Below are 24,634 nucleotides of genomic sequence, written 5' to 3'. Positions count from 1 at the left end.
AGATCTGCAAAACAAGTTTAATTTTTACATCGTTTTAGGTCGTACACAAAGTTATGATGTACTCACAGCTTAAGGTAACCTAATCTTTTTAATCCTGTTGGATTGATGGTGCTTTCTAATGACCGAGACCTAAACAAACACTCATCTTTGGGTAACAGAGCTGCTCTTAAGAGGTTTACACACAACAAACATGCTCATTACTTTACATAAATGCAGAAAATAAAATACTAGCTTTCTCCAGGGTACAAAAAGTAAAGTGTCTCCCATGTAAAGAGGATCAGTTTGGCTCGTCGATGGGTCTGCGGCAGTAGGGACAGCAGCTGTGCTTCAGCACCAGGAGCTCATAGTCCTCACTGTGAAACATCTACAAGAGAACACAGAGAGGGAAGCATGGAAGCACGCTACAATAATCACATCTGAAAAGATAATCAAAATTAAAACATAGGTGAAGTTGAATTTTCACTAGAAGAGGAGTGTGTAAATGCTGCACCTTGAAGCAGCTGGGGCACATGGTGATGCTGACATCCGGCAGCAGGGAGCGGAAGTATTCCCATTTGAGTGGCTTGGGCCAGCGTTTGATCAGGACGTCCCTTCTGCTCATGGAGCCCAGCACCGAACGGCTCACCTTGACTGGGACAAAGGTAGAGCCCCCTTGCTGTTTGGACACACAAACACACCCTCTAACCAACTCCGTCCTTTCACCCTCTCCAGCTGGTTCGCCCAGCTGGCTGAATATTAATCACCTCATCTACTCCAGCCGTCCTTTTCCTACCTCAAAGCTCATTTTGGCTGTAAACGGATCTTCCTCCGTAACACCTAAACCATCAGCCATCCTCAAAGCTTGTAGTTCTGTTTGTGTAAATGAAGGACGAATAAATAACCAGTGCACATTATATAACTTAGCATCTTTTACGATGCAAGGATTTTGCAAAAACAGGAAATAGCCGGATCAAAATAACCCTCGAGAAACAATGCATTTAAAATCTGTTGCGCCTGTCAGTCATAGCGAGGCCCGGCAAGAACACAACACACCTCGGTGCCCTTGAGTGTCTGCCGGTTAATGCAGGTTAATCCCCGCACCAGGGCTGTGGCTACGGCTCTTTGAGGGTTAGTGTCATTAAGATGAGCCAGGAGAGCCTCCCTAACCCTATTAGCTCAAGAGCTAAGATGACTTACTTCTGACAGCTTACCCACAAGCACAGAATCAAGGCCAGTGCAGACTAAACAGCTTCTTAGAACTGTCACCAGACAGATGAGAGCCACATGCTTCAATTAGAAGAGATGTGCAGTTTGCCGGGGCACCAGCAGAGTAAGGACTTCATTTTTAATACAAATCAAGTCAGCAACCTGTTACTTGGTGTTAGTAGATGTTTGCGTGCGGAGTGACATTTAAAGGATACTGCTGTTGTCCTTAACGGGCCCCTGTGCGCTCCCCTGATCTAAGCGGGGAACCTCCAGGTCAATAAGAGACAGGGCTTCTTCGTCGCTGATACCCTGGTCCAGGTAAAACTGCACCAGAGGCAGCACCTCTGTGCAAAACAACAAGAATTCACTTACAGGCCTAGCATAAAAGCAAATGTCACCTTAGGATAATAGTTTAACTGTCACCGACCGTATGACGAGGCTGAGTAGATGAAAGGCTGCCTGCAGTTGATGCACACACTCCCCTGGTTGTTCAGAAAGGGGTTGTTGGTGGAGCAGCGGTAGCACATCATGATCTCAATGAGGTCCTGCAGGAAACACAGTGTGTTTGGCCTCCAGTAGACGACACAGAGGTCAGTGCTAGCACTTCAGAGCAGCTACCACACACATGCTCACCTCACTGTCATGGAAAGGCTTGGAGCGAATCTGGAGGCTGCCCAGTTCAATGGAGTCCAGGAAGCGTGAGGGAACGTGTAGCTCCTGGAGCTTCTCGTAGGAATACCTGGCAAGTTTAAACGCACCCAGTTTCTGACTCTGCTTGGTCAGAGCATACAAGGTGTTACTGATGAGCACGTCAAGGTTGGTAAAGTGAAATAAAATGGATTTAGGTAATTCTCTTAAAACACCTGCAGCAACGTTATCCGACTTGTTTACATTTTTCACAAGAAGACTGGTACACATTTGTAATTATAGAGAGAGAACAGCCTGTTGGGGGAGCAGCTCGGCGTGTGGTGAGTGGAGGTCAATGAGCTGCAGCTGCAGCATCTCTACATTGGTACTTTTCCATCACTTAAAACCCAACACCATTCCTCTCCTTTCCACTCAGCTGCTCTCCAGCTCCTCCTACACACCTACCTCTGAAACTCTCAATAAAGTCACATCCTCCTATTGTGCAGATTGGTTAGCTCATGGGTTATTTGTGACTTTGTCTCTAGCTGTTCAACCAACGTCCAACACAGTCCCAGCAAGTCCATTCATCTCACTTCAAAGCTTCTGGAACAGTTCGGCTTGGGCCACGGAGGACCCCAGCCGCTGAGGCCGGCCCCGTTTCCTCCTCCTTTCCTTCCTCATACCAGCACCCGTCCCGAGTGACTTCATAAACTTGTCTGTACGGTTGTGAGTGTGTTTGACTGTTTGTTTGTTCAAATTAAAACTCATTGTTCAATGTGTATGTACGCATAGCATTCAGCAATCAAAGAGCTTGTTTGGAAAACCAAAAATGGGCCTCTTGCTGGCATCGTCTCCTCCCCATCATCATCCCTTTTCTCTCTCCCGGCAGCAGCATGGCTGCCGCTGCGGCACCAACAGTTCCTACTTTTATCTTCTTTATTTCCGCTGCTTCTGCCAGTCTTGAAGTGAAGGTGCTGTGGTGCTTTCAGAAAAGGAGGTCCCATACTTGCTGTACACATCATGCTATGTGTGGTTTACCTTGTCGAGGTGAAGGATACACTTTAGAGATGCCTGGTGGTACGTCCTTGGTGAGGTTATTCAGTAGGAATCTGCATATGTTGAAGAGTGTCTCTGGCAAGTGGGAACTGAAGGGCTCATCCTAAAGATTAAAAGAAAAAAGAAAAATGACAGATTGAAGTGAAAGGGATTAAAAATTACCTAAATAACTGATAACTATTTTCTCAGGTCAATCCCATTTATATCTGCAATCTTTCAACATCCTCCACGTCTTATCCTTCCTCACGGTGCCACAGAAGAAAAAGAGAGAGGATTTTTTTCTAAAGTGTTCACTAAAAGCATTTCATCACTGAAGCTTATAGTCGAAATCTACAGCTCCCGTCTGGGAGAGTTAACGTGACATGTAGAGGTTTCCTGCTCTGGTCTGGATCAGAGCGATGCCTCCGTACTGTGAGGGTGACCACAGCGGAGCGAAGCGCTGAAACAACAAACCAGGAGCGCCGACACAGGCCAGGTCACCCGCAGAGCGCTCACAAGCGGGAATTTGTTGTTTGTAAGCGAGTGAGAGCTTGGAGCGGCGGTAGGAGAGAACCACTGATGAGGTTGTCATCTTGTTCCGTCAAGCAACTGGTTACTATGGCGACAGGGGTCAGGAGGGTTTCAGCAGTCTAACAATGGTGGCTCTTTCCAGCTGATATTTCCTTTAAGTGAACTGCGACCTGAACGTAATGCCCTCCATTCTGTCTTTTGTTCACTTTGCCTGACGCCCTCTGAGCTTATCTTAATTCCTCCTTAATCCCAACTCAGTCTGTGGATTGAGATAATCTTTCAGAGCCAAACCTATTCTGAATGTCAGAGTAAGTGGAGATCATAAGGTATGTTTGTTGTGTGTTTAAACCAAAACAGAAATTCAACCAGGTGCTGGTGACAGTTTCTAATCCAGCAGCAAACCCATTCCCTATGAAATGAGAAGGAAGCATTCACACAGTCATCCTCACCGTGTAGCGCTGAATAGATCGATACACGTAGTAAAGCTCAGCGAGATGCTGAAAACGTTCAAATTTCTTCAGATTTTCATCCCTCTGCTCCTCGCTTTCTGGTTTGGAGGAGAAGGCACAAGGATCAGAATGAGAAACATCACAATTCAAATTTAAAACAAGGTGCAGTTAATGACACGCGTCACCTCTGGCTATGTCCAAACACTGCATCGATAGCATCCAGTAATAGTAGCCAGCATCGTTGAACCTGTTCTCCACCACTGCATTGTGGGTGAGCTGCTCCAGGACTTTCACCGCTTCACTCTGACGACCAGCTTTGTGAAATGCTGAGGAGGAAAGAAAAGTTTAAAACTCTCATCTTGAGGTGATTTTGGACTAGAGGGTTCATTTAAGACGAGCAACACTTGTTTATATATCTGAGTCACCATACTGGTCAGAATGTTCAACGGTAATTCCCAGTTCCACACATCAGGAGGAAGACGACCCCCAGCTCCAGTTCAGATAGTAAAAACAAGCTAGCTTTAGCTTTAGACAGTGCTAACCTGTTTGAACATCGTTCTATACAACTGGGACAGCAGTAGCTCAAGAGGTAGAGCGGGTTGTCCAGAAGGTTGCAGGATCAATCCCGTCTCCTGCAAGAGAACGCTGCTGTTGTGTCCTTGGGCAAGATACTAAACCCACCTAGCCTGCTGATGGTGGTCGTGGGGACCGGTGGTGCCAGTGTTCCACAGTCTTGCTTCTCTCAATGCGCCACAGGGTAGCTGCAGCTGCATTGTAGCTCATCATCACCAGCGTGTGAATGTGTGGTTGACTGAATGTGTTGTGAAGCATCTTGGTGGGACGCAGTACAAAGAAGGCACTATACAAATTCATACCGGTTACCATAAGGGACACAGATTCCAATGAAAAAAAAAAAAAAACGCTGAAATGTTCTGGTTTTACGGCGTTTTCTACGGTACGACGTTTGTGTCCAAGGTTACAAATAAAGTTATACCACTGCTAGGGCTGGGCGATATGGTCTAAAATCAATATCACGATATATTGAGGATTTCGCCTCGATAACAGGCGATGACTACAGGTAACAAATGTTGTCCACTAGATGAGGCTGTCACATGTACTAAGGTGGTACAGCTTCTTAAAGTGACATGAACACTGCCAACCTACACAAACCTTTTCATTTTTTTTATTATCAGATTTATTGACATCAGAAAAATGATCACGATAAGAGTCAGAAATTTCGATAACAATAAATTTTCGATTTATTGCCCAGCCCTACCCACTGCTATCCTGAATAACCACCATCAGGCTTTTCCTTTACAACAGCAGTTTGTGAATACCAAACACCAAAGCCTGCTGGCTCCTAAGCCCAAATAAACATGAGCGCTATTCGTCATGTTCCTGTTATTGGGTAATTAGAAGCAGCTTTTGGGAGCCAACCCCAACAGTGACCCTGCCCCCACAATCTCAGCAGGGGTCAAAATGCATTAGTGGCAAACATGTATTAGTGAGCCTAACCGATGGGAAACCACATCCAGCTGTTGTTGGTTACGTTTAGCAAACACAACACTGTTAGCATCCTTCTCTTCAACACGTTTGATTTACTGTGAGCACAACGCAATAAACTAAACGGAAGTGCAACTATGATTTTCATGAAAACACAGTGTGTTTGTGTTGATGACGTTAGGTCAAATCGTCTTGGTGGACAGCTCAGGGACAAACTCGCAGCCTAATGTGGGGCATTTTGAGGATTACGTGCTCTTAACCGGCTCTAAAACATGTTCTTCTCCAGACCTGCACACTGCAACAGGGATCCAGTATTTCAGCGCATTCATCTGTCCAAAAAAAGTCTTCAAAACAAACAACCTGGAAATATAAAACTGTCAAAAATACCCATTTGACCCTTGACACTCCAGCACGTCCCTTTATAGGTTGAGTGCTCTTTGTTTTAGGCTCGCTAAACAAAACACTTCAACAGATTTCTGTAATGACAACTATTTCAAGGACATTTACTGAGGATCAGCAGAGCGGTGGACAGGAGACAGGCCACAATCTGGAACTTCACAATCACTTCTAATGCATTGCAGCTCGTCTCTGCCTAAAATGCACACAATCGACAAAATACATGGCTAAATAAGCAAACCCGAATACAATCAGGCTTGTCGAGTCCTGCATTGAGACAAGCAGAGGAAGATTATGTAGGGGAGGAAATATGCCTGCTGGGATTATAATTATAAATCTATGAGCTGATTATAACTATGGTTACAGTTGGTAATCATCATCAGAGCCGCTTGTAGCACTGGTGATTGGAAGCAAGCAAGCATGTCGTTCAGCCCAGCTCTGTCCTGCCCTGCTGCTGCAAAGAGGATCATGTTTTACAGGAGACATGGAAAAGTCCGTATCTGGGGCTAAACTTTATCGCTTCCACATGAAGACACTTGGCTGTTGAAGTGGACCGCGTTGAGTGACATAATCCTGTAAGGATGTGTTTGGTTTTAAAGCAGAACGTTGCATGCAGCGCTGACCTTTCTGCGCCTCCTCAAAGTGGTCGTTTTCAGCCAGCCACTGGGCGTAAGGCACAAAGACGTCATTCTTAAACTGGGGGTGCTTCTCCACCACCAAGAAGGCCTGGGACAGGTGGGAGAACAGAGCATACGTTAGATGGGATAGAGTCAGCGTCCAGGGAGCAGGGTGGGGTGGGGCTGGCCCAGAGTAGCTGAGGCTCACCTGCAGTGAATTAGCAAGCTACACGCTTTTCATATAAAACACACATTACCTCAAGTCACAATATTTCCATAACATTATTAATTAGCTGAAAACAAAGAGGAGAGTACGAGCCAGGTTGATTTCACACTCAATTACAACTACATGTGCAGCGTTGTTTGAATGACGGGCTAGGAGCTGCTGCAGCGCCCTCTGGACACATTCTCCCTGACATAGTGACTAATTAAGCTCCGTGTCCTGTGGCAAAACCTGAGCCAAGAAACACACGTAATTCATACCAGTCTGAGTGTGTTTGTGTGACTCAAACGTCACATTAACAAATACTTTGTTTCAGAGAAGAGGGAACAGTAAATAGCATCCATATGGCCCACGCTGGAAGTTTTGGTGTCCACTTCCTGGTGTGATGCACGTAAAAGCCAGCCATTCTCCAAACCTCTGCCCCCTCTCTATGTTCATATCTCTCTCTCTCTCTCTCTCTCTCTCTCTCTCTCTCTCTCTCTCTCTCTCTCTCTCTCTCTCTCTCTCTCTCTCTCTCTCTCTCTCTCTCTCTCTCTCTCTCTCTCTCTCTCTCTCTCTCTCTCTCTCTCTCTCTCTCTCTCTCTCTCTCTCTCTCTCTCTCTCTCTCTCTCTCTCTCTCTCTCTCTCTCTCTCTCTCTCTCTCTCTCTCTCTCTCTCTCTCTCTCTCTCTCTCTCTCTCTCTCTCTCTCTCTCTCTCTCTCTCTCTCTCTCTCTCTCTCTCTCTCTCTCTCTCTCTCTCTCTCTCTCTCTCTCTCTCTCTCTCTCTCTCTCTCTCTCTCTCTCTCTCTCTCTCTCTCTCTCTCTCTCTCTCTCTCTCTCTCTCTCAGGATTAAATAAATATTCCAAGAAGCGTGTCATCAAGATCTGATGTTCTGTTTTTGGCTATGGTGTTCCCACATGCAAATCACCGACGCAAATATCTGCGATGCTTTTAACTCGATTAGAACCCACAGACGGATTAAAGAAACGCAGGATTTGTCCTTTTGTTTGAGCAACACGATCTGCCCTGATGGAGGAATTTGATTGGAAGCAGAATATAGTTGCAAGCTTTCAGTGCAGTGCAATGTTTTGATTCTCTCTCCATCATCGTCATCATGGTGTGGGCATGGAATCAAAGAACTCTAAGGCTCGGTGATTAGTTCTGGAGTGTGTGTGGCTTCATTTGTCAGTGAATGAAGAAACTATCTTAATGTTTGCATTCAGCTGTGGTTACTTTGTTACTGTGACGAGTTCTCAGCAGAAAAAGCTGCATGTTTAGGCCTTTTCTGTTTATTTTGTGATTCGTGTTCCTTTTTATCGCTAAAGCAGCATATTAAGAGCCATTTATCACATTACAGTCATGTATTTGTCTCTTGACTTAATGAGATGAGGTGTGCTTGTGTGCAGCAAACCTCTTCCCAGTGTTGGGTTTCCACATGCAGCTCCACCAAAGCTTTCAAGTCTCCCATCTTGGAATACGTCTCGGAGGCATAGCCGTGGTGTTTCAGCCTCTTGAAGTGGACGGCACATTTTGCCAGGGCTTCACGCTCAGCCTTGTCTAACTTACGAGCAACGTCGATAAGCCTGCAAAAGAAGGGAGGAATAATAACATGGATGGGCCAAGGGAAGATAACCAATCAGTTGGGTGTCTCCTGTAGTGGCGCCAAGCTCGTTGTGACGCCAAAGAGAACGTGAATCAGTCAGGGTCACAGGCTGAATCTAGAGGCTCCTAAAGCACAGTAGAAGGTTTACACCAGGCTGGGTCAGGCAGAAGCAGCGGGAAAAAACCAGAACAAAACATTCATTTGCATAGACACAATACGCAAAACGTAACTGAAAAGGTTGCTCACGAGTTCCCTTTCAGCTTTATTATCTTTGCCCCGGTGAGTCTGAAATTTGAACGTTTGTGATAAGATCTGAATGTTAACGTTTTGGCGCCATGTGCACGTGACACAGATGTCTGCTAAGGATGTGCCTCTGGTGGGTTAGATGCTGGCATCCTATGGTTAGCCAGGCTAGCAAGTTTCTGTATGAACGTTAGAAAAGATCCTCCCTGTTGGGATTTCTGAAACGCCTCAGCTGCATTTGTGAATAAATAAAACAGCTTTATTTTCCCCAGTTGGGCTATTCTGTTTAAAGCCTCACATGTGTTTAAAGTAAGGTTTAAATACACACCAGTCAAAGCAACACCGAACACACTCCAGCATGGGCCAGTTATGGGACAAGCGAGAGATCAGGATTATTTAGTCACATTTAGAAGTCTGATGGCTGAAGGGATAAAGGAGTTTGATTAAAATGACTCCAGGACATTCTTCAGCAGGTAGATGCAATGCATTGTTGACCTCTTTTCATAATCATCTGTGCTTAAATCAAACTTGAGTGTGGAGTCCAAAAAAGTTACCAAATACATGTAAAACTCAACAATTCCAACAATTTCACCATGACCGTCTGCCACATAACAGCGATTTATTTTCCTAAATATCAATAATTATCTCCCCCATTTCTGTTGCATTGAAGTCGAGGTGGTTGTCTTCACACCAGCTGACAGAGGATGGGACAAGATCAAGATCCGGCCAGACTCCCTGCAGTGGCAGCATCGATGTGAAGCAGAAAACTAAATAAAATGACTTAGTAAAATAAAAAATAAATGTGAAATGAAAACAAAAAGTTCAGAAAACCTGTATGAGCTTCCATTTTAAAACTCCAAAATTTAATTGAAGTTCAAGCAAATATTGTTCTGTAAGCCTTTACTCATGGTGAATTACATTATTACAACCATTAAAGGTGCAATATGTAGAAAACAAGTAAAAATAACATCCTGTGGTAAAATGTGGTTACTGCAACCACTTTAAACAACTCTGGAGCTTTTGGTCAGCCATCGTCAAATTACAGTTGTCGGTGCTATCACAGAAGACACGACAACCCCACGCTCACTGATGGTAAACAGTAGTTCCGTCCCTCCTTCCTTTGTTTTGAAAGGAGAAAAACTGACAACCCCTATTGCCAGCTGGACATGAAACATGTTTCAGTATAACCTTCCTTCCAAAATGACTGAAACATTTGACTCTTTTAGGATTTTCTCATAGTAAAAATCTCACTATATTCTTACATACTGCACCTTTAATGTCCCAAACAGCCGAACCCACAGGCCAAGGCTGGCAGGAATGCATTCATATCTCTGCCAAAATAACCAAAAGTGACAGCAGTGTCGTGGTTTAAGACAGCCGTAGTGCACTTTGGCCTTGGCTGCATTCAATCTAGCCATTAGCTTATCGGTCCTGTCAAATGTAAACACAATTCCTCAGGAGGAGGAAGAGGAGGAGGAGGAGGAGGAAGAAGAAGAAGAAGAAGAAGAAGAAGAAGAAGAAGAAGAAGATATCATTTCTAAGGCGCTTCACAAAAAAAATGTAAAAATATAAAAAAGCATTTACAAAATGTTTAAAACTATATTAAAATGAGCAAAAATAGGCAATTGTGATTAAAAACTATATCAGGCCATTCAGGAAGCTGTAAGAAAGTAATCAATTATAATTTTCACACAAAAAAGACATTTCAAAATGGCCACAATTTTAGATAAAAAGTTGTCTTTCAACTCATCAATAGCTGCAATAGAATAGTTCCTTTCAAATGTTTCCAGGAGATTTTCTCACCACAAGACAAGCAGCACATGTGACTGTAGCATTATGAAGCACCCTTACAGTATCTTAGTTTAAACACTGATAAAATATTACCTCAAAGTGAACAATAAACCTCCAAAAGGATATCTTACACAGAAACATGAACCACCAGGTGAGTGCATGCTTTACTGATCCCATATGAGGGAAATCTACACGATCTTGGCTTGTTTTCCAACTGCCAGGCAGCTGCTGTTTCACCTTAGCCTTCAAACAACCATGTGAATGAAAACAGGGGGAAGAAGTGTCTGAATATTTGCCGTTCTCAGAGGGGGTTCGGCCAGATATCCACAGGGAGTCCCAGCATCCTTTGGTTCCACAGCACCTCTTTATGAATCACATACACAAATCTCAGCAGGCAGTAACAAAAACACCAAACAGGAAGAACAATACATCAGAAGGCCTAAAATCAATCCGGGTTATTGGATACAGTGAGAGACACTTACATGTCCGCCCAGCCATGCTCCCCGATGATGTCTATAGCTTTCAAAGATTCGCCCGCTGACAGGTACATCTCAGCTGCTGCTCGCGGCGCCCTGCTGCTTTTGGCCCAGTCGGCCTGCTTAGTCATCAACAAGCGAGAGCTCTTAGGATCTGTAGCCCCAACAAACTCCTGCAAACAGGAAGTCAGTCACTGACAGAACATTTAAAAGTTTAAATCTTCATTTAGGTTGTGCAATAAATGACAGTTTGTGTTTGCTGTGACAAAACAGAAAGTAAAAGGCTGAAAAGGGAGCTGAACTGATATCAGACGACTCAATGTTTATTATTTTTTGTTTTTCAGTAACTTAAAAATCATTACAAAACCCAAAAATACACACTTTACTAACCTTCTGTAATTGTTGGCCTGTGTAATAGCATGTATGTGAGAACCTTTGAACCTTTAACCCCATTTTATTTGAACATCAACGTCCCAAAAGGAACAGCAATAATAATTTGAGGGAAGCTGAACAGAATTCCGGATCAGATAGAGGAAGACAGTCACACACAGATTGCCCGTTCCTGCGGTGTCCTTCCTACCTAAAACAAACAGGCCGCACGGCCAGATGGCCACACAGCCACAACATCAGATACACACAATCTGATAACACACACGGAAATATACATGAACGAGTCATAGCCGTGTCATCTGCTCCAGCGGTGAGCGTTGTGCTTATGATCAAAACAACTCCCCCCCCCCCCCCCCCCCCCCCCCCCAAGTACAAACATAAAAGAGTATGAATTAGTTTCAGCTCCAACTGACTTCTTCATTAAAGTCTTTATGTAACGGCAAAAGTTTGATCTAATTCTCTACATTTGTGGTCCAGATCAAACTCCAACAGCACCAAAGTAAGTTGTGCAGGCGGGTACGTGGAAGAACGCAGCATCTGCGTATTTATTAGCTGATATATGTGGAGAATCCGGTGATGTATGAGGAGATGAAAGACAGACGGCTAAGTGAGGCTGTCTGAATGCAGTAAAGGGGCCCCAGCTTGGCATAGCCGAACACGATGAAGGAAAACACATGTTCCAAAGCCAGAACACATGCAGAGCTTCCTGGCTCTTTTTGTTTGCATTGCTAATAGTGTTTCGCAAGTAAGTTTGTGTTTTCTTTTCTGACTCCATCACCTTAGCGTACTCGAACATGCGCAGGTCAGTGTACATGCTCAGGGCGATGGCTTCGTGTCCAGTGCGTTTGTAGAGCTTGGCTGCCTGGTGGAATTTCCCCTGGAAGGCATAGACGTCTGCCAGGAACAGCTCATTGTCGTTCTCACCCCGCTTCTTCCTCTCCTGCAAATCAGTCAACAGAAACCTGGCATGTGTGCACAAATAAAACAGTCCCTTAAATGTACATACACAAACACACACACTCACACTTGGACAACAGTAGAGAATGTGAGCTCACAAACACACCAACTGAGTCAAACACACTGAGCTGTAAAATAGTATTGGCAAGCAGGACTTAATAAAAGCTCGTTGTTAAACTTTCACTTAAATGATCTACAAGAACTTTTGTCAAAAACATCACTTTACTTTTCCAACGAAACAAATGTTTCCTTTTTTTAACTCACACAATCAGATTTTCTAAGATCAATTCAATTTGATGAGAAACGCAGCAGAATCTGTTCAAACAGATGGTCTTTTTCCCAGCATCCAAGTGGTGAGAGAGTGTGTTTACCTGTGTGTGTGTGTGCGTGCGTGCGTGCGTGCGTGCATGTGTGTGTGTGCGTGCATGACTTAAATCAAAGAGGGTTCATCAGGATGCAGGTTCCACCTTAATAATGTACAGTAGTTTAGTCAGTAACAAGCAACTCAGCAATAACGTGTGAAGATAATAATAATAATTGTGATCGGCTCTTTGATTGCGTCAGAACAGAAATAACCAAATCAAGACAAGTCCTGAAGTATCCGTTCTTTCCTGATGAGTAGGCGTTAACCCTCTGAAGGTGAAAGTCGCTGTGAAGAGGAGGGGAGTAACATAAGAAGTGAGTGAGATGGTCAAAATCATTATAATACCTCGATGCTGTTGATCAGCTCCAAGTAGCGCAGATCTCTGATTCTAATGAAGGCCTGAAAAATAAATGGACGACAAGTTATTTCATGTGTCGCTGAAGTGGTTTCTTTACATTGCCTGCTTCTTAAAGAGTCATTAACCTAATTCTTTGTTGTTTCCAGCTTAATAATCTCCTCAGACTCTGCATAGAAGTAAAATCTCTAGCAGTGTTTCAGGCCGCTCGTCTTGGAAGGAGAGCACAGGACACTGGTGAGTTACTCACAAGCACCGATTGCATCCGCGTTTGGAGCTAGTTGCTGGGATATGTTATCAAGGAAGGGGCACTATTTTCCAACTGCAGGCTTGAATACAGGAAGCATTTGTCAGAGTGTCAGAGAAAAGCCTCGGCATGAAGTTTACCAGAGGGGAGGACGGGGTGGTCAGCTGATTAGAAGGTGCTGGAGTTAGGAGAGGAGCTGTGCATTACGACAGCTGCCTCCAGGCTCAGCTGAGGACGGATGAATGAGACACCCTGACAACGCGCTGGGAAGAGTCACAGATCCTCGGTAATGGATTGGTCTCCACAGGTTTGTGTGATCGGTCTTGCTGAGTTAAGGAATCATAAAGTGTGTTGGACTCAACTTAAAGATAATTTAACACACAAACAGCGTTCTGCTGCCATGAAGCACATAAACATGAATGGGTTTGGAAGCAAAATGCAGAGCTCACTGCTCTTTATGTGAAAGCACCAAACAGCTAAACTGGACCATAAAGAGAAAAATATATCCCCTCGGACATTTTCACATGAAATGAATCCCCTTATTACTAAAGCAGGAAAGTGTCTGAGACGCCAGGGCAGACAGAGAAAAAGACTTTTTCTTCTGTTAAAACAAAACTGGAAATTCTAAACACTAGAGTAGTAACAATAGGTCAGTGGTGCTGATATGTTACAGATGTTACAAGTGCTCTCAGCTGCTGCAGCAGAACGTTAGCAAAGCACACGAGGAAAGTCTTTCATCCGAGTAAAACCAGAGAATCTGCAGCACTTGGAGGCATTTAAACACATTTATGGATGTATTTAAATACAAAAAAAAACATGGTTGAGTTGTTTATTTAGTCGGATTTTAGTGTTTGATTTTAATGAAACTATAAAAGTGATTTAATGGCAACAGTGTGTGCATCCGACTGACCTTTTTGTCAGTTTCGAAGTCAAGTCCCTCCAGAGCTTCTGTGGCCAAATCCTTCCAGTCACTCTCCGTCACACCGAGACAGGCGATCTGGTAGGCCGCCTTAAACAGCTTCCTTTCCAGATACTGGTACATGGGTGCCGACTGGGCAGAGCAAACAAATGTAAAAAGTATTACAGAAATCAATCAACAAGAGGTAGGAAATAAATTACATCTTGTCTCGTTTACTAGAACAAACTTCCAGATGTATAATTAGTCTTTTTTGTGCAAATGAATGCAGATATATTTAAGATTGCTGACTACAGCGAGAAAAAGCAAAATGGAGCATCAGCATGATCTCTATTACACCAGGCAGACGATACACAGCCCACCTGTGGCACCTCGATGGCAGACATCGAGTAAACGTGGAGGCAGAATATCTTAGAGCCGTTGTAGCCGACCATGAAGCCTTGCATCTTCTGTTGGTGAACTGGAAAGTTGCTCGCCTTGATGTTGAGGTAGCCATTCCCAGAGAAGCACAGCATGTCTTCACACTGGGTGTTCCAGGCCACGCTGTTAGCGTTAGGCTCCTACGAGGAAAGCACAAGGGGATACGGGAACTGGAAGGTGCATAAGGTGGATGTAGAACAAACACCGAGCTGGGAGTGCGTCTGTAAATCAGTTTGTTTCTGTGCTTTAAGCAAATCTTTATCAAGTGTGTCTTGTTCTCGGTTGCGTCTCTGAGGTGGATTTTAAATCTATTAAATGTGGTTTCATGCGGCGTGCCCACCTGAAAGAGCAGGTCTTTGCTGTTAATGTCATAGACCATGAGAGAGTTATGTTCATCCACCACGGCCAGTTTATTGCGCGAGGCGCTCATGTCTAAGCAGCGAACGGACGTCGACAGCTTCAGCAGCGTTATGGGAAAGGGGTTGTCAACAAAGATCTCCAGGATCTACATCCCAAAAACAGTCCCAAGGCAGAATAGGATAGGAGAGCAGATGGATGGTTAGCCATGATCACGTAGAAAAAAGCTTTATTGATGCTCAGATTCCAGGAGCACAGCTGCCATTTTATGCATTTCTATACTCACAGCGCCATTCTTCAGCCCCACGAGCAGACCCTCTCTGCCTGGTGGACCACCGATCACCTTGATGTAACGAATCAGAGATTCCATCACCCATTCTTTTTCCTTGATGCTGGTGAAGGACAGACACTGGAGCCTCTTCTCCTGCACAGAGCAGAGGAGGTAAAGTGAAACCGTAATTATTCACCAAATACAAACCCTGACTGATTCAGTACGGCAGAATCATTGAGGTGTATTCCTATATCGTCTCACAGGCTGTTCATCTTGGCAAAACAAGCTCGTATAAGTCAAACGATTTCTAACATGTTGTACTTTTAAGACTCTGCAAACAACATTTCAGTGTAAGAAAGCAACCCTATAAAAGTAACGACTGTTTGATCGTGTGGAGCAGCACGTATATAAAGTCTGCACGTCCTCTGGTGTATGAAACCTGAGCATGCCCAATAGAGAGATCTAAAGCACTTCTGTCACAAAAAGATGGATTTAAAAGGAAATAACCCTTGTACTATGGCTGCTGCTTCTCCATACCAGACAGTCAAATACAGAGACGAAAAGCAGACCCCCCCCCCCCCCCCAATATACCACACAACGTTTTAAAACATTGGTCCAGCCTCCTTCCTTCATATGGTCTTATTTTATCCAGAAAGGGGAGGCACTGACACACAAGTAGACACGTGCAGACGGAACAGGGCAGGAGCATCTGTGTTGTGTAGGTCGGTAGTACATGGCTGAACTTTCATCATATTACTGGTGTTCTAATATCTCTGCAGACTCGTGCGCAATCAAGTGTACATGACTGTAAATTACAGAAAACATCTGAGGTTTGAAGAGCTCAGGCCAGGATGACAAACGAAAGGAAGTCACAAACGCCTGACCTGACACAGAATGATGTGTTGGGAGCAGACCACCAGCAGGTTGCATTCAAACTTCCTGCAGATTTTCTCCTTGACGCGGTAGCGCATGTCGGATGAGTCGTCTGTGTAGAGCTCGTAGATGGTGATCTTCTCAGGGAGCTGGATGGCGAGGCGGTTTCTGTAGATGGCAATCTTCTTCACCAGCTCACGGCACTTGATTCTCACTGGGGGGAAAGATCAGAATGTGTAAGAGCAGATGCATACAAGAAATCGGATACAAGGAAAATTTAGAAATTTGTTATAATTTGCTTGTTCCAACGAAGAAGAATGTGGAAGATTTGTTCTCAAAAACTAGATGACCTTCTTTAGGATAAATAGTTACATTTAAAAACCACAACAAATCATCTATATTTTAAAGGGACTTTACGGACTTTTGAATTTTTATGCTCGCGATTGCCCCCCTCAGGCCAAAAGCGTAACGGCAGCTTCAATAGTAGGCTCGTGCACGAGGCATGCATGCTGTACGTGCACACTCCTTAACAAAAATAACAGCTGAGACAGTCCCGTGTGTGTGTGTGTGTGTGTGTGTGTGTGTGTGTGTGTGTGTGTGTGTGTGTGTGTGTGTGTGTGTGTGTGGCTCGGAGGACAGAGGACAGGAGAACGCACAGCTAATTAATTAAATAATTTGGTTCTGTAGCTTTCTCTTCAGCACAGCCAACAAAGGTTTAAGATGGGTCAGTCTTCCTGCATGCTCAGATCATTCCCTTCCCTTGCTTGAAAAATTGTTCCAAAATGAAAGTTGAACCCACATCTTTTTTATCTGTGAATTCAATGCCGTTCGGCAAGTCTCAAATAAACATTTGGGCATCTTACTGTAAAAAAATATACCATTAATGTAACAAAGAAACTCTAAATAAACAATGTTCACATCCAGAATCGAACCCAGGTCTTCTGCATGAGAGTCAGACATCTTACAATGTGAGCTACACTCTAGTAACATTTATAGTATCTGTAACATTTATATCCTTGATGACACCTGAAACAACATCAAACCAAAGAACAGTTCGGAGTGAAAATGGCTATTTTGTTGCTAATTTGCAGGAAATATCTAGAAGAAAGTAGCTAAGGGTCCTCAGAAATGTAGCTAGCTTTGTCACTAGGCGTTAGGAACAGCGACAGAGTCACACTGTCTGTCTCTCTGCTGCTAAAGCTACTGATAGCAAATGCTACGGTCGATGCCTGAGCGTGAACGCGCATGAAGCAGCCTGCTCGACCCGAGCAGCTCTCTTTTTCTGTGATTTTACAGAAAAACAGGCCATCACAGTAAAAATGCCAGGGCTCATTCTACAGGACCAGGACATTGCAGGAGAATGTATGAAGAAGACATTTATTATTTCTATACATGTTTTGGCTGTCAAACTTCCATAATGCCCCTTTAATTATGATTCGCAAAGCCTATCAGATTTTTATCCTAAAGGCAGAAATCCAAGTGTTTGGGGAGAAATTTTGAAAACTTCTTGAGCCGCTAGTCCAAAACAGCACCTTTTTGCTCCGTGATGAGGTGCTGGACGATAACGTCGGTCATGCTGTCTCTGTAAGCATAACGGTCCTTGTAGAGGCCATGAACTGTGCTGAAGTTTAGCTGGTAGCAGGTGATGGTCCCATCCTGGCAGCCCAACACCTAGATAAAAGACAACAATGTAGCGGTACATCCTATTAACACCTCTAAGAAAAGACTGAGGGAGTGGGAAAATGTTCCTGTTGTTAAAGCGTCTACACTGCAGAGCTGAGAGAATCTGCCAGAAACCAATTCTCTCCTGTGTGGCTCATCACTTTCGGTTAAATATAGTGAGAGGAAAAGCTGTAAAAGTGTTAGCGTAAAATGAAATAACTTGTGTATCCGTGTAGTTTAGGAGGAGCTGTGCTAACACAACAACAAAAGAAATGTAACTTTGGCACTCACAATGTTACAGCGGAGCTTTTTGCATGTTTTGCATTATATTCTCACAATGACATGTGCTTATATTCAAGGGTGGATAATGAGGAGTTTTAGGCTTGTGGCTTCACAAGAGTGCAGACCCACCACTGAGTTGGAGTCAGGCTTAACTCGACACGTCCACACCCATGACGTCTGCTCTCCAACAGCTCCTAGCCTCACCCCATCTTTAGTATAGAGGGACACCTGTTTGTCAGATCCGCCCATCACTATATACTCGCCCTTGGAGAAGTAGCTGAGGCAACACGGGTCATAGTTAAGCATCCGATCTTTTCCAATCTAAGAGAGAACAAAGAGAGAACGTTAAAACCGGAATAAAACAAGCATTTTATATATATATATATATATTAATGGCCCAGGGGCCTGAGCCAACCCTTCCCACTGCCTGGGCCACACACTTCAAAGCACATTCAGCCATCTCTTTGAGTCTGATGAAAAGAAAGACAGAAAAGAAAGGGGTTCTCTCGTTTTAAAAGCCTCTATTGTATTAGAGTTCAAAGTCCATTTGCGCAACATCAGGTCACCCGGTCCTGTCCATCTGTTTTTCCTCACTGTGCACAAAAAAGCCTCCTTGACAAATCTCCAGCTATTTCTCTGTCATCGTGAACAATCCCTGGTGTTGTAATCAAAACACGACGGCCGTTTAAAATGAGAAATGAGCAGATGAGAACACACACAAGCATAATTCATTCAAACAGAGACATAAACAGTGAATATTTTTCTACAATGACAGTATTGTCTAAAGAGAATAGAAGAAAGAGCTGTCGTTAACCCTTTCAGGTCCTGGTCAACCATTTAGTGGAGCAAATTTAGTCTTCAAGGCTTACTGAAGCATGTTTAAGTGACGGTGCACACCCAGTATGATTAAATATGGCAATGTTTGACTAAAAATGTAATTATTGTTACTGTATATTGTTATTAAAATGACTTCATTAACGCCTTACATCACATTATGTCTCTTATTGTCCTAGTTGAAGAAAAGAATTCCCTAAAAATGTGTATTGCTTTTTTCTTGGTGTGCATCACATGATTACTTATAATAACCTGTTATGATTTAAATGCATCCAACAGGAAACAGATCCATAGCTCAGTTAATGTGTTACATTAGTGTATTTAACACAATATTACTTTTAGTAATATAATGCAAGTTATTGCACAATGAGTGTTAAAATCTAAGTTTTTCCATAATGACAGTCTGCCTTTAATCTGTTAAATGTTATGTGTTCTTATGGAAATATGGTGATGTGAAACCATGTTTGCTCCGAGAGCAGCAAATACATTTTAACATCAGACAAAATGTAGTTTTCACATCATTATTTCACCTTAAAGACCTTTCTTTAGATTTTGTTTGGGGTTCTTTACTTTATGAATTTCTTCAAAGCAAGACAGAATCTCTTTTGTACGTTCTTGCTGTGTTTGTCTTCAAATTCCATTTTTGGTTCTTTTTTAAACACAGATGAGGTTTTTCTTTACCTTGCTGACGTTTCGTTTGCGGCTGCAAACATCCTCAGAGCTGACGCTGATGGTGGCGTCACTTCCGCAAACGAAACGTCAGCAAGATAAAGAAAAACCTCATCTGTGTTTAAAAAAGAACCAAAAAGGGAATTTGAAGACAGAATGTGTTGCTTTTTAAGGTCTTTTAGCATATTTCATGATGTCAGACAAGTTCTATTGAAGTGATTTCTTGATTCTACTGTGTGGGCTAATATTTATAATAGTGATGCACCGATATGAAATTCTTGGACCGATACCGATATTAAGATCACTGTTATGGCGATATTATCGATATTTGCCAATAAACTGACATTAATGCTTCTAAAATCAGCAGATCTTGTATTGAATGAAAATTACTGATGCTGAATTTGCATTATTTTGTACACACAACACACACATTTACGGTTCTGAGAATATTTCATTCACTGTTCACATGAATAAAAAAATCACACATCACCCCCTCACCCTCTGAAACAGGCAAACAAATGGAGATGAGATGGAAAAAATATCGGTTGTTAATATTGGCCCGGTTTTATTTATCGAACCGATACCAACATGCTAAAAAAATGACTACCATCTGCCGATACCGATATTGATGCCGATATATTGTCCAGCCCTAATTTATAAGGTTAATCACAATTAATCCATGACTTGACAAGAGCCTGGTTGGTTTGGTTAGCTGTTGTTGTTCTCAATAGGTGAAATCGTTATGTGAAAAATTTATTTTGTACCTGATAATTTTATCTAGGTCTGATATTGAAATTTGTTAGTTGATCTGAAACATTAAGCATGACCAAAAACAACACAGTGCAGTTGTTGTGATATCTGAAATAAGAGTAATATGCTAGTTTTGAGACTCTCCACATGGATTTCTGATTTATTCACCTGCTTTCCACTGAGCTGGTAGAAAGAGAGCTTTTGACCCCAGTCTGCCACCGCCAGAATGTCACTGTGTTCATCCCTGCGAAATGAAAAGACCACAGACTTAAGTGCTCAAGACAACCGTCTGTGCTGATGGGGTCTTTGGCTGTTTAAGTGAAAATGCCAGAGGAAACCAGAGTGGCCAACCCTCTTTACGACTGAGACGTTTTCCGCTGGAAGTGACAGAGCTTTATGTTTTCTTTCTGATAGGTTTTAATTGTATGTCAACTCAAGACAGAGTATTGAATGACAGGATAAGCCCGCATACCCATTCACCCTGTCAAAAATGTCACAACACACCTTAATTCATTCACAGGAAACCCAATCCCAAGCAGCTCAGACAGCCCTTTCCCCAGCCCGACACTACGCTCTCTCGACTGATAATAACTGATGAAGCATCTTCTTGATAACTTGCTGCCAATTTTAAGTTACTTATCCTCCTTTTTAGATTTTCTTAATTCTTTCTTATTCTTTAAACAACATTTTAGATGGGCCACTATAACAGCTACAGCAGTGCTCCTGACTTTGCCTTAGAGCAGGCGTGGGGAACCCAGGTCCTCGAGGGCCAGTTCCTGTATGTCTTTGCTCCAACACTTCTGGTTCAGTGGTTGATTCACCTGTTCAGCAGCTCATCAAGCTCTGCAGAAACCTGTTAATCACCTGCTGTTGAAATCAGGTGTGTTGAAGCAGGGTTGAAACTAAAATATGCTAGATAGCGACCCTTGATGGGCCAGAGTTCCCCACCCCTGCCTTAGAGGGTAGCATCCTCTCCCATGTCAACTACTGCCACCTGCTGGCTGCATGAAAACATGACCTAAGATCACATAGATATGGGCAGTAGTACAACATATAACATCTTCATGAAAAAAAGCATTTGTATTTGGCTTCAGTAACATGATTTTATAATAATATTAATATTAATGACCAACATACTTGGAGGGATTCCACGCTATGGACCATATAGGAGAGGAGGAGCCTCCAGGACGTTCTATTTTGACCTTCTCCTCTCCATTCTTGTTACGTATGCTCACCACCCCATTCATCATGCCAAGTGCAAGGTACTGCCCATCGTTTGTCCACCTGCAGCCACAACAGACATGGATGCACTGCAGAAAAACTCGCTAGAGCAGAATATTACAGTAACTTACCCACAACATGTTACTTTGCTGCTGACTTTATGTTTATTAACAGATTTTTGCTCAGGAGACCACAGGCCTAAAAGGCAATGCAACAGCATTCAGTTCACCAGGTTGCATTTAAAGTGCATTATGCAGAATATTTAAGAGTCTGGTGCAGATTTAAAAAAAAAGGTGTACGCTCACCAAAGTCACCAGATGAACAGGAGGCAAGTTGGTGAGTGATCGGGTTGTAAGCAACACACTGGATGGAATCATTGTGACTGCAAATTAGGACAAAAATAGGAAAATAGTGTTAAACAGTAATATTTTACAGAAATGCTGGGAAGATGTCTGAAATGCAGCAAAAATATGTAATTTAGCAAGTTGTTTGCTTTTGTTTTCACAAAATACTAAGAAAATATTCTACATTTTTAGAATAACTAAACACGTTTAAAATTTAAACATATTTAGAAGAAAATGAACTAATGTAGACTTTAATTTGCTGGCAGGACACTGATTTAAAAAAATCTTCTACTTTTAATTACGTGAATGCTGGGTATAGTTGATCATTGCAACTGTTGCAGTTTTGCAGGATAAATGTGTGTCGTGTCTAGCAGAGTAGAAGATCTCAGCTGCTCAACAGTCCGTGGTCATCACATCTGATTCACCTCTCCGGGATGTGCCATACATTTTTAATAGGAGGCAGAGAACGGAACAGTCCGGCACACGCCCCTCAGAAGCCACACTGGTGTAAGTCATGCAGAATGAGAGTTGGTGTGAAATAACACCAGAAGTCCCAGTAAGACTTTGCCCTGATGCTGCTGGTGCACGTCTTCTGCACGAAATTCTACTTTTGCATCAGTATCACCTTTACAGAAATACACAGCACACTCATATGATCACAGTCTTTGGGCTTTGCACCTTTTCCTGATGACAGACTAAATGGTTATTTTACTTGTTCGGCACATAGAACCCAGTCCCTTTTCTTATAACAAGCAAGCCGAAAAATAACCTCATCAGCAGATGTCGAACATGTGAACGCCGTCAGAGGATTGGGTGCTGATTTTGAACAGAATGATTATATTTCTTCTTCTTGCTGAATAAAATAACTAATTGTGTTTCTGGCTGTAAAGGGCATCATGATCTGAGTAACAATGCTTTTTCCAAGTGACCCTCCAGAGGAAATACTGATAACGGTTTTACTCCCTAGGGCTCACTGGTCCATCTGACAGCAGTTTCCAACCTTGGCCTCTACATTCAGATTTCTCCACCAGATTATTCACTGTTATTGCTAAAAGAAAAACCCCTCAGCTCTTGAAAAATCATATTGAGAGCTATTTCTAAAAAACTCAATGACCCTCTGATAGAGTTTGACCTAAAGCATTGAGTGATGGTTGTTGGTAATGATAAATTGGTTGTTAGATGGGATGCTAGCTTCTTCCAGAAAACTTCTGTAAAACACTCTCTTCGTCTCCCTTCAACCTGTAGTTTGAGGTGTGTTGCTGGCGTGGAATTTGCGATTTGTTTGTATTTTCTCAAATCAGTCATGGGTTTAGTCAGTGATGACACTGAAAACTGTTTCTGTTACAGCACAATTTAATACATAAATCACAGATTTTTTAATTATTTTCAGAAAACTTCTCAATATATTACTGTATTCAAACCATTTATTTTGTGGGTATAGAGATCTTAGAAAAGTAAATAATACCAACACACTATTATTTAAAAAAAATCATGGGGATTATTTTGTATTACAGGAATGACACTTACGTATATTTTAAAATACCCTCAAGTTTAGATGTCCAGATGATGATGCTTTTGTCAGCTGATCCCGAGGCAAACCTTTTACCTGGGGAAGAATACTATCGTTAGTGACAGGGAAAAAATACAAGTGATACTAGAAACTTGATCAAATAAGCCAAAAAACACTCAAGTACCATCCTTGGCATAAGCCACACAGTACACTGTGTCTTTGTGTCCTTTTAAAGGTTGGATAATGGCTCCATCTGCTGCATCACAGACCTGCAAAGAGAAAAGATCATTCACAATAATGATCCATTCTCTCCTTTGCTGCAAAGATAAAAGAGCATCCTCACCAGCACACGATGCCCTGTAGCTATTATAATCTGACTGCCATCTGGCTTGAAGGCAAGGTCATAAACACTGTGAAAAGAAATTTGTGTTAAAACATTTTTAAATGCATTGATAAGTCCATCAGCAATAGCATGGAGGCTAAATCAATCCCAAAAGTTTTGTGATAAAGGTTACTTTTTAGTCCAGACCTCTAAAGTCCTTTAGAGCGATATTTCTCTGTGCATGTCCAAAATAAAGCTTACGTGTACAAAAATGACACAGATCACAACAGTCAGAAAGAGCAGCTTGATCATAAGTAGCTATAATTGAGAACGTGGCTGTGGAGTAAAAGCATTGTTGATTAATCAAAATAACTTCTTATATTTGAGAAAGGCACAAAAGGTGTTGGCAGATGCAAAGGCATGCAGCTTTTGGATTATTGTGTCCCGGAAAAGTGAAAAGCAGCTGAAATTGATTGCATGTCTTTTAACAATAGAACTGAATCCCCTTGGTCAAAAAAGTTTTTGCAGATTCACAAGCAGAATCAGACTGATCAAAAATAATAAAAGAACAAGTTAGACGCTGTTAGAGTCGAAGCTGGTGGCTAGGAGGACCACACAACAAAAACAATTAAAACAATAATCTTACGATTTTTTAATATTCCACAAACACAAAGCTTTCTGTAAATAAACACTGGCAGCATAATCCGGTAAAAATGTTTCATATACTAGTTGTAGCATCGAAGAACTGCGGTCAAGTGAGTCGAAACATCATAAGCTAGCTTACTTAACAGTAACGTTTCACCCGACCCGAGAGGTCGCGTTACATTATTAGAAAAAATATGTTTTATAACTAATATACAGCGAGATAAAATACATATTTTTTTAAATAAAAAAAAAGAATGGCTGGAGGGCTAAGTGTTAGCAGGCTTCCTCTAGTTTACATAGCAACCACCGTTGCTAGGTTGCTACCCAGCTAATGAGCTAGCTTTATCTGAAGGATAACATAATAATACTCTTGCCACCACTTACCGTTCACGAACTGAAGCTGTCCATGAGTGATTCGCCCTCATCTTCACCTATAATTGCACATCGTTCAAAATATTTTTGAATCAACAAGTAGCTATTACAGCTCGTCTTTTTTTTTCTTCAATGGAAGGATTTGGTCACACTGCGCAAACTCGTGGTTTGTTCCAGATCTTCTCAGAGGTCGGGATTTCTTGGATTCATGTAG

General features: G+C 42.5%; 1 protein-coding gene across 1 annotated transcript; it reads right to left on the bottom strand.

Annotated features, from left to right (window-relative positions):
* Positions 1-138: 138 nt before the first annotated feature.
* On the bottom strand, positions 139-24,577 carry ift122 (intraflagellar transport 122 homolog (Chlamydomonas)). The gene is made up of 29 exons (XM_015968411.3): positions 24,433-24,577; positions 23,425-23,491; positions 23,266-23,350; positions 23,099-23,177; positions 21,533-21,609; positions 21,359-21,425; positions 21,144-21,290; positions 20,175-20,250; positions 17,883-18,074; positions 17,342-17,480; positions 15,821-16,023; positions 14,952-15,089; positions 14,649-14,813; positions 14,251-14,448; positions 13,883-14,023; positions 12,716-12,769; positions 11,828-11,989; positions 10,666-10,832; positions 7,958-8,129; positions 6,350-6,452; positions 4,013-4,153; positions 3,828-3,925; positions 2,871-2,971; positions 1,819-1,984; positions 1,613-1,730; positions 1,401-1,529; positions 773-849; positions 491-655; positions 139-364 (listed from the first exon to the last, which is right to left on the bottom strand). The coding sequence occupies exons 1-29, from the start codon at positions 24,471-24,473 to the stop codon at positions 278-280; spliced, it is 3,555 nt and encodes a 1,184-aa protein (XP_015823897.3). The 5' UTR covers positions 24,474-24,577; the 3' UTR covers positions 139-277.
* Positions 24,578-24,634: the final 57 nt, after the last annotated feature.

Source organism: Nothobranchius furzeri, chromosome 15, assembly GCF_043380555.1.
Source record: "Nothobranchius furzeri strain GRZ-AD chromosome 15, NfurGRZ-RIMD1, whole genome shotgun sequence".
NCBI classification, from domain to species: Eukaryota; Metazoa; Chordata; class Actinopteri; order Cyprinodontiformes; family Nothobranchiidae; genus Nothobranchius; species Nothobranchius furzeri.
Note: the sequence above shows the minus strand (reverse complement) of the source record. Positions and strands in the feature narration are given on the sequence as shown.

Coding starts and splice junctions, on each gene's coding strand:
- ift122 (XM_015968411.3), bottom strand. CDS start 24,473: ATGAGGGCGAATCACTCATGGACAGCTTCAGTTCGTGAACG. Junction 23,178..23,265: donor TGTGGCTTATGCCAAGGATG/GTACTTGAGTGT, acceptor ATTCTTCCCCAG/GTAAAAGGTTTGCCTCGGGA. Junction 656..772: donor CAGCCAAAATGAGCTTTGAG/GTAGGAAAAGGA, acceptor GTGTCCAAACAG/CAAGGGGGCTCTACCTTTGT.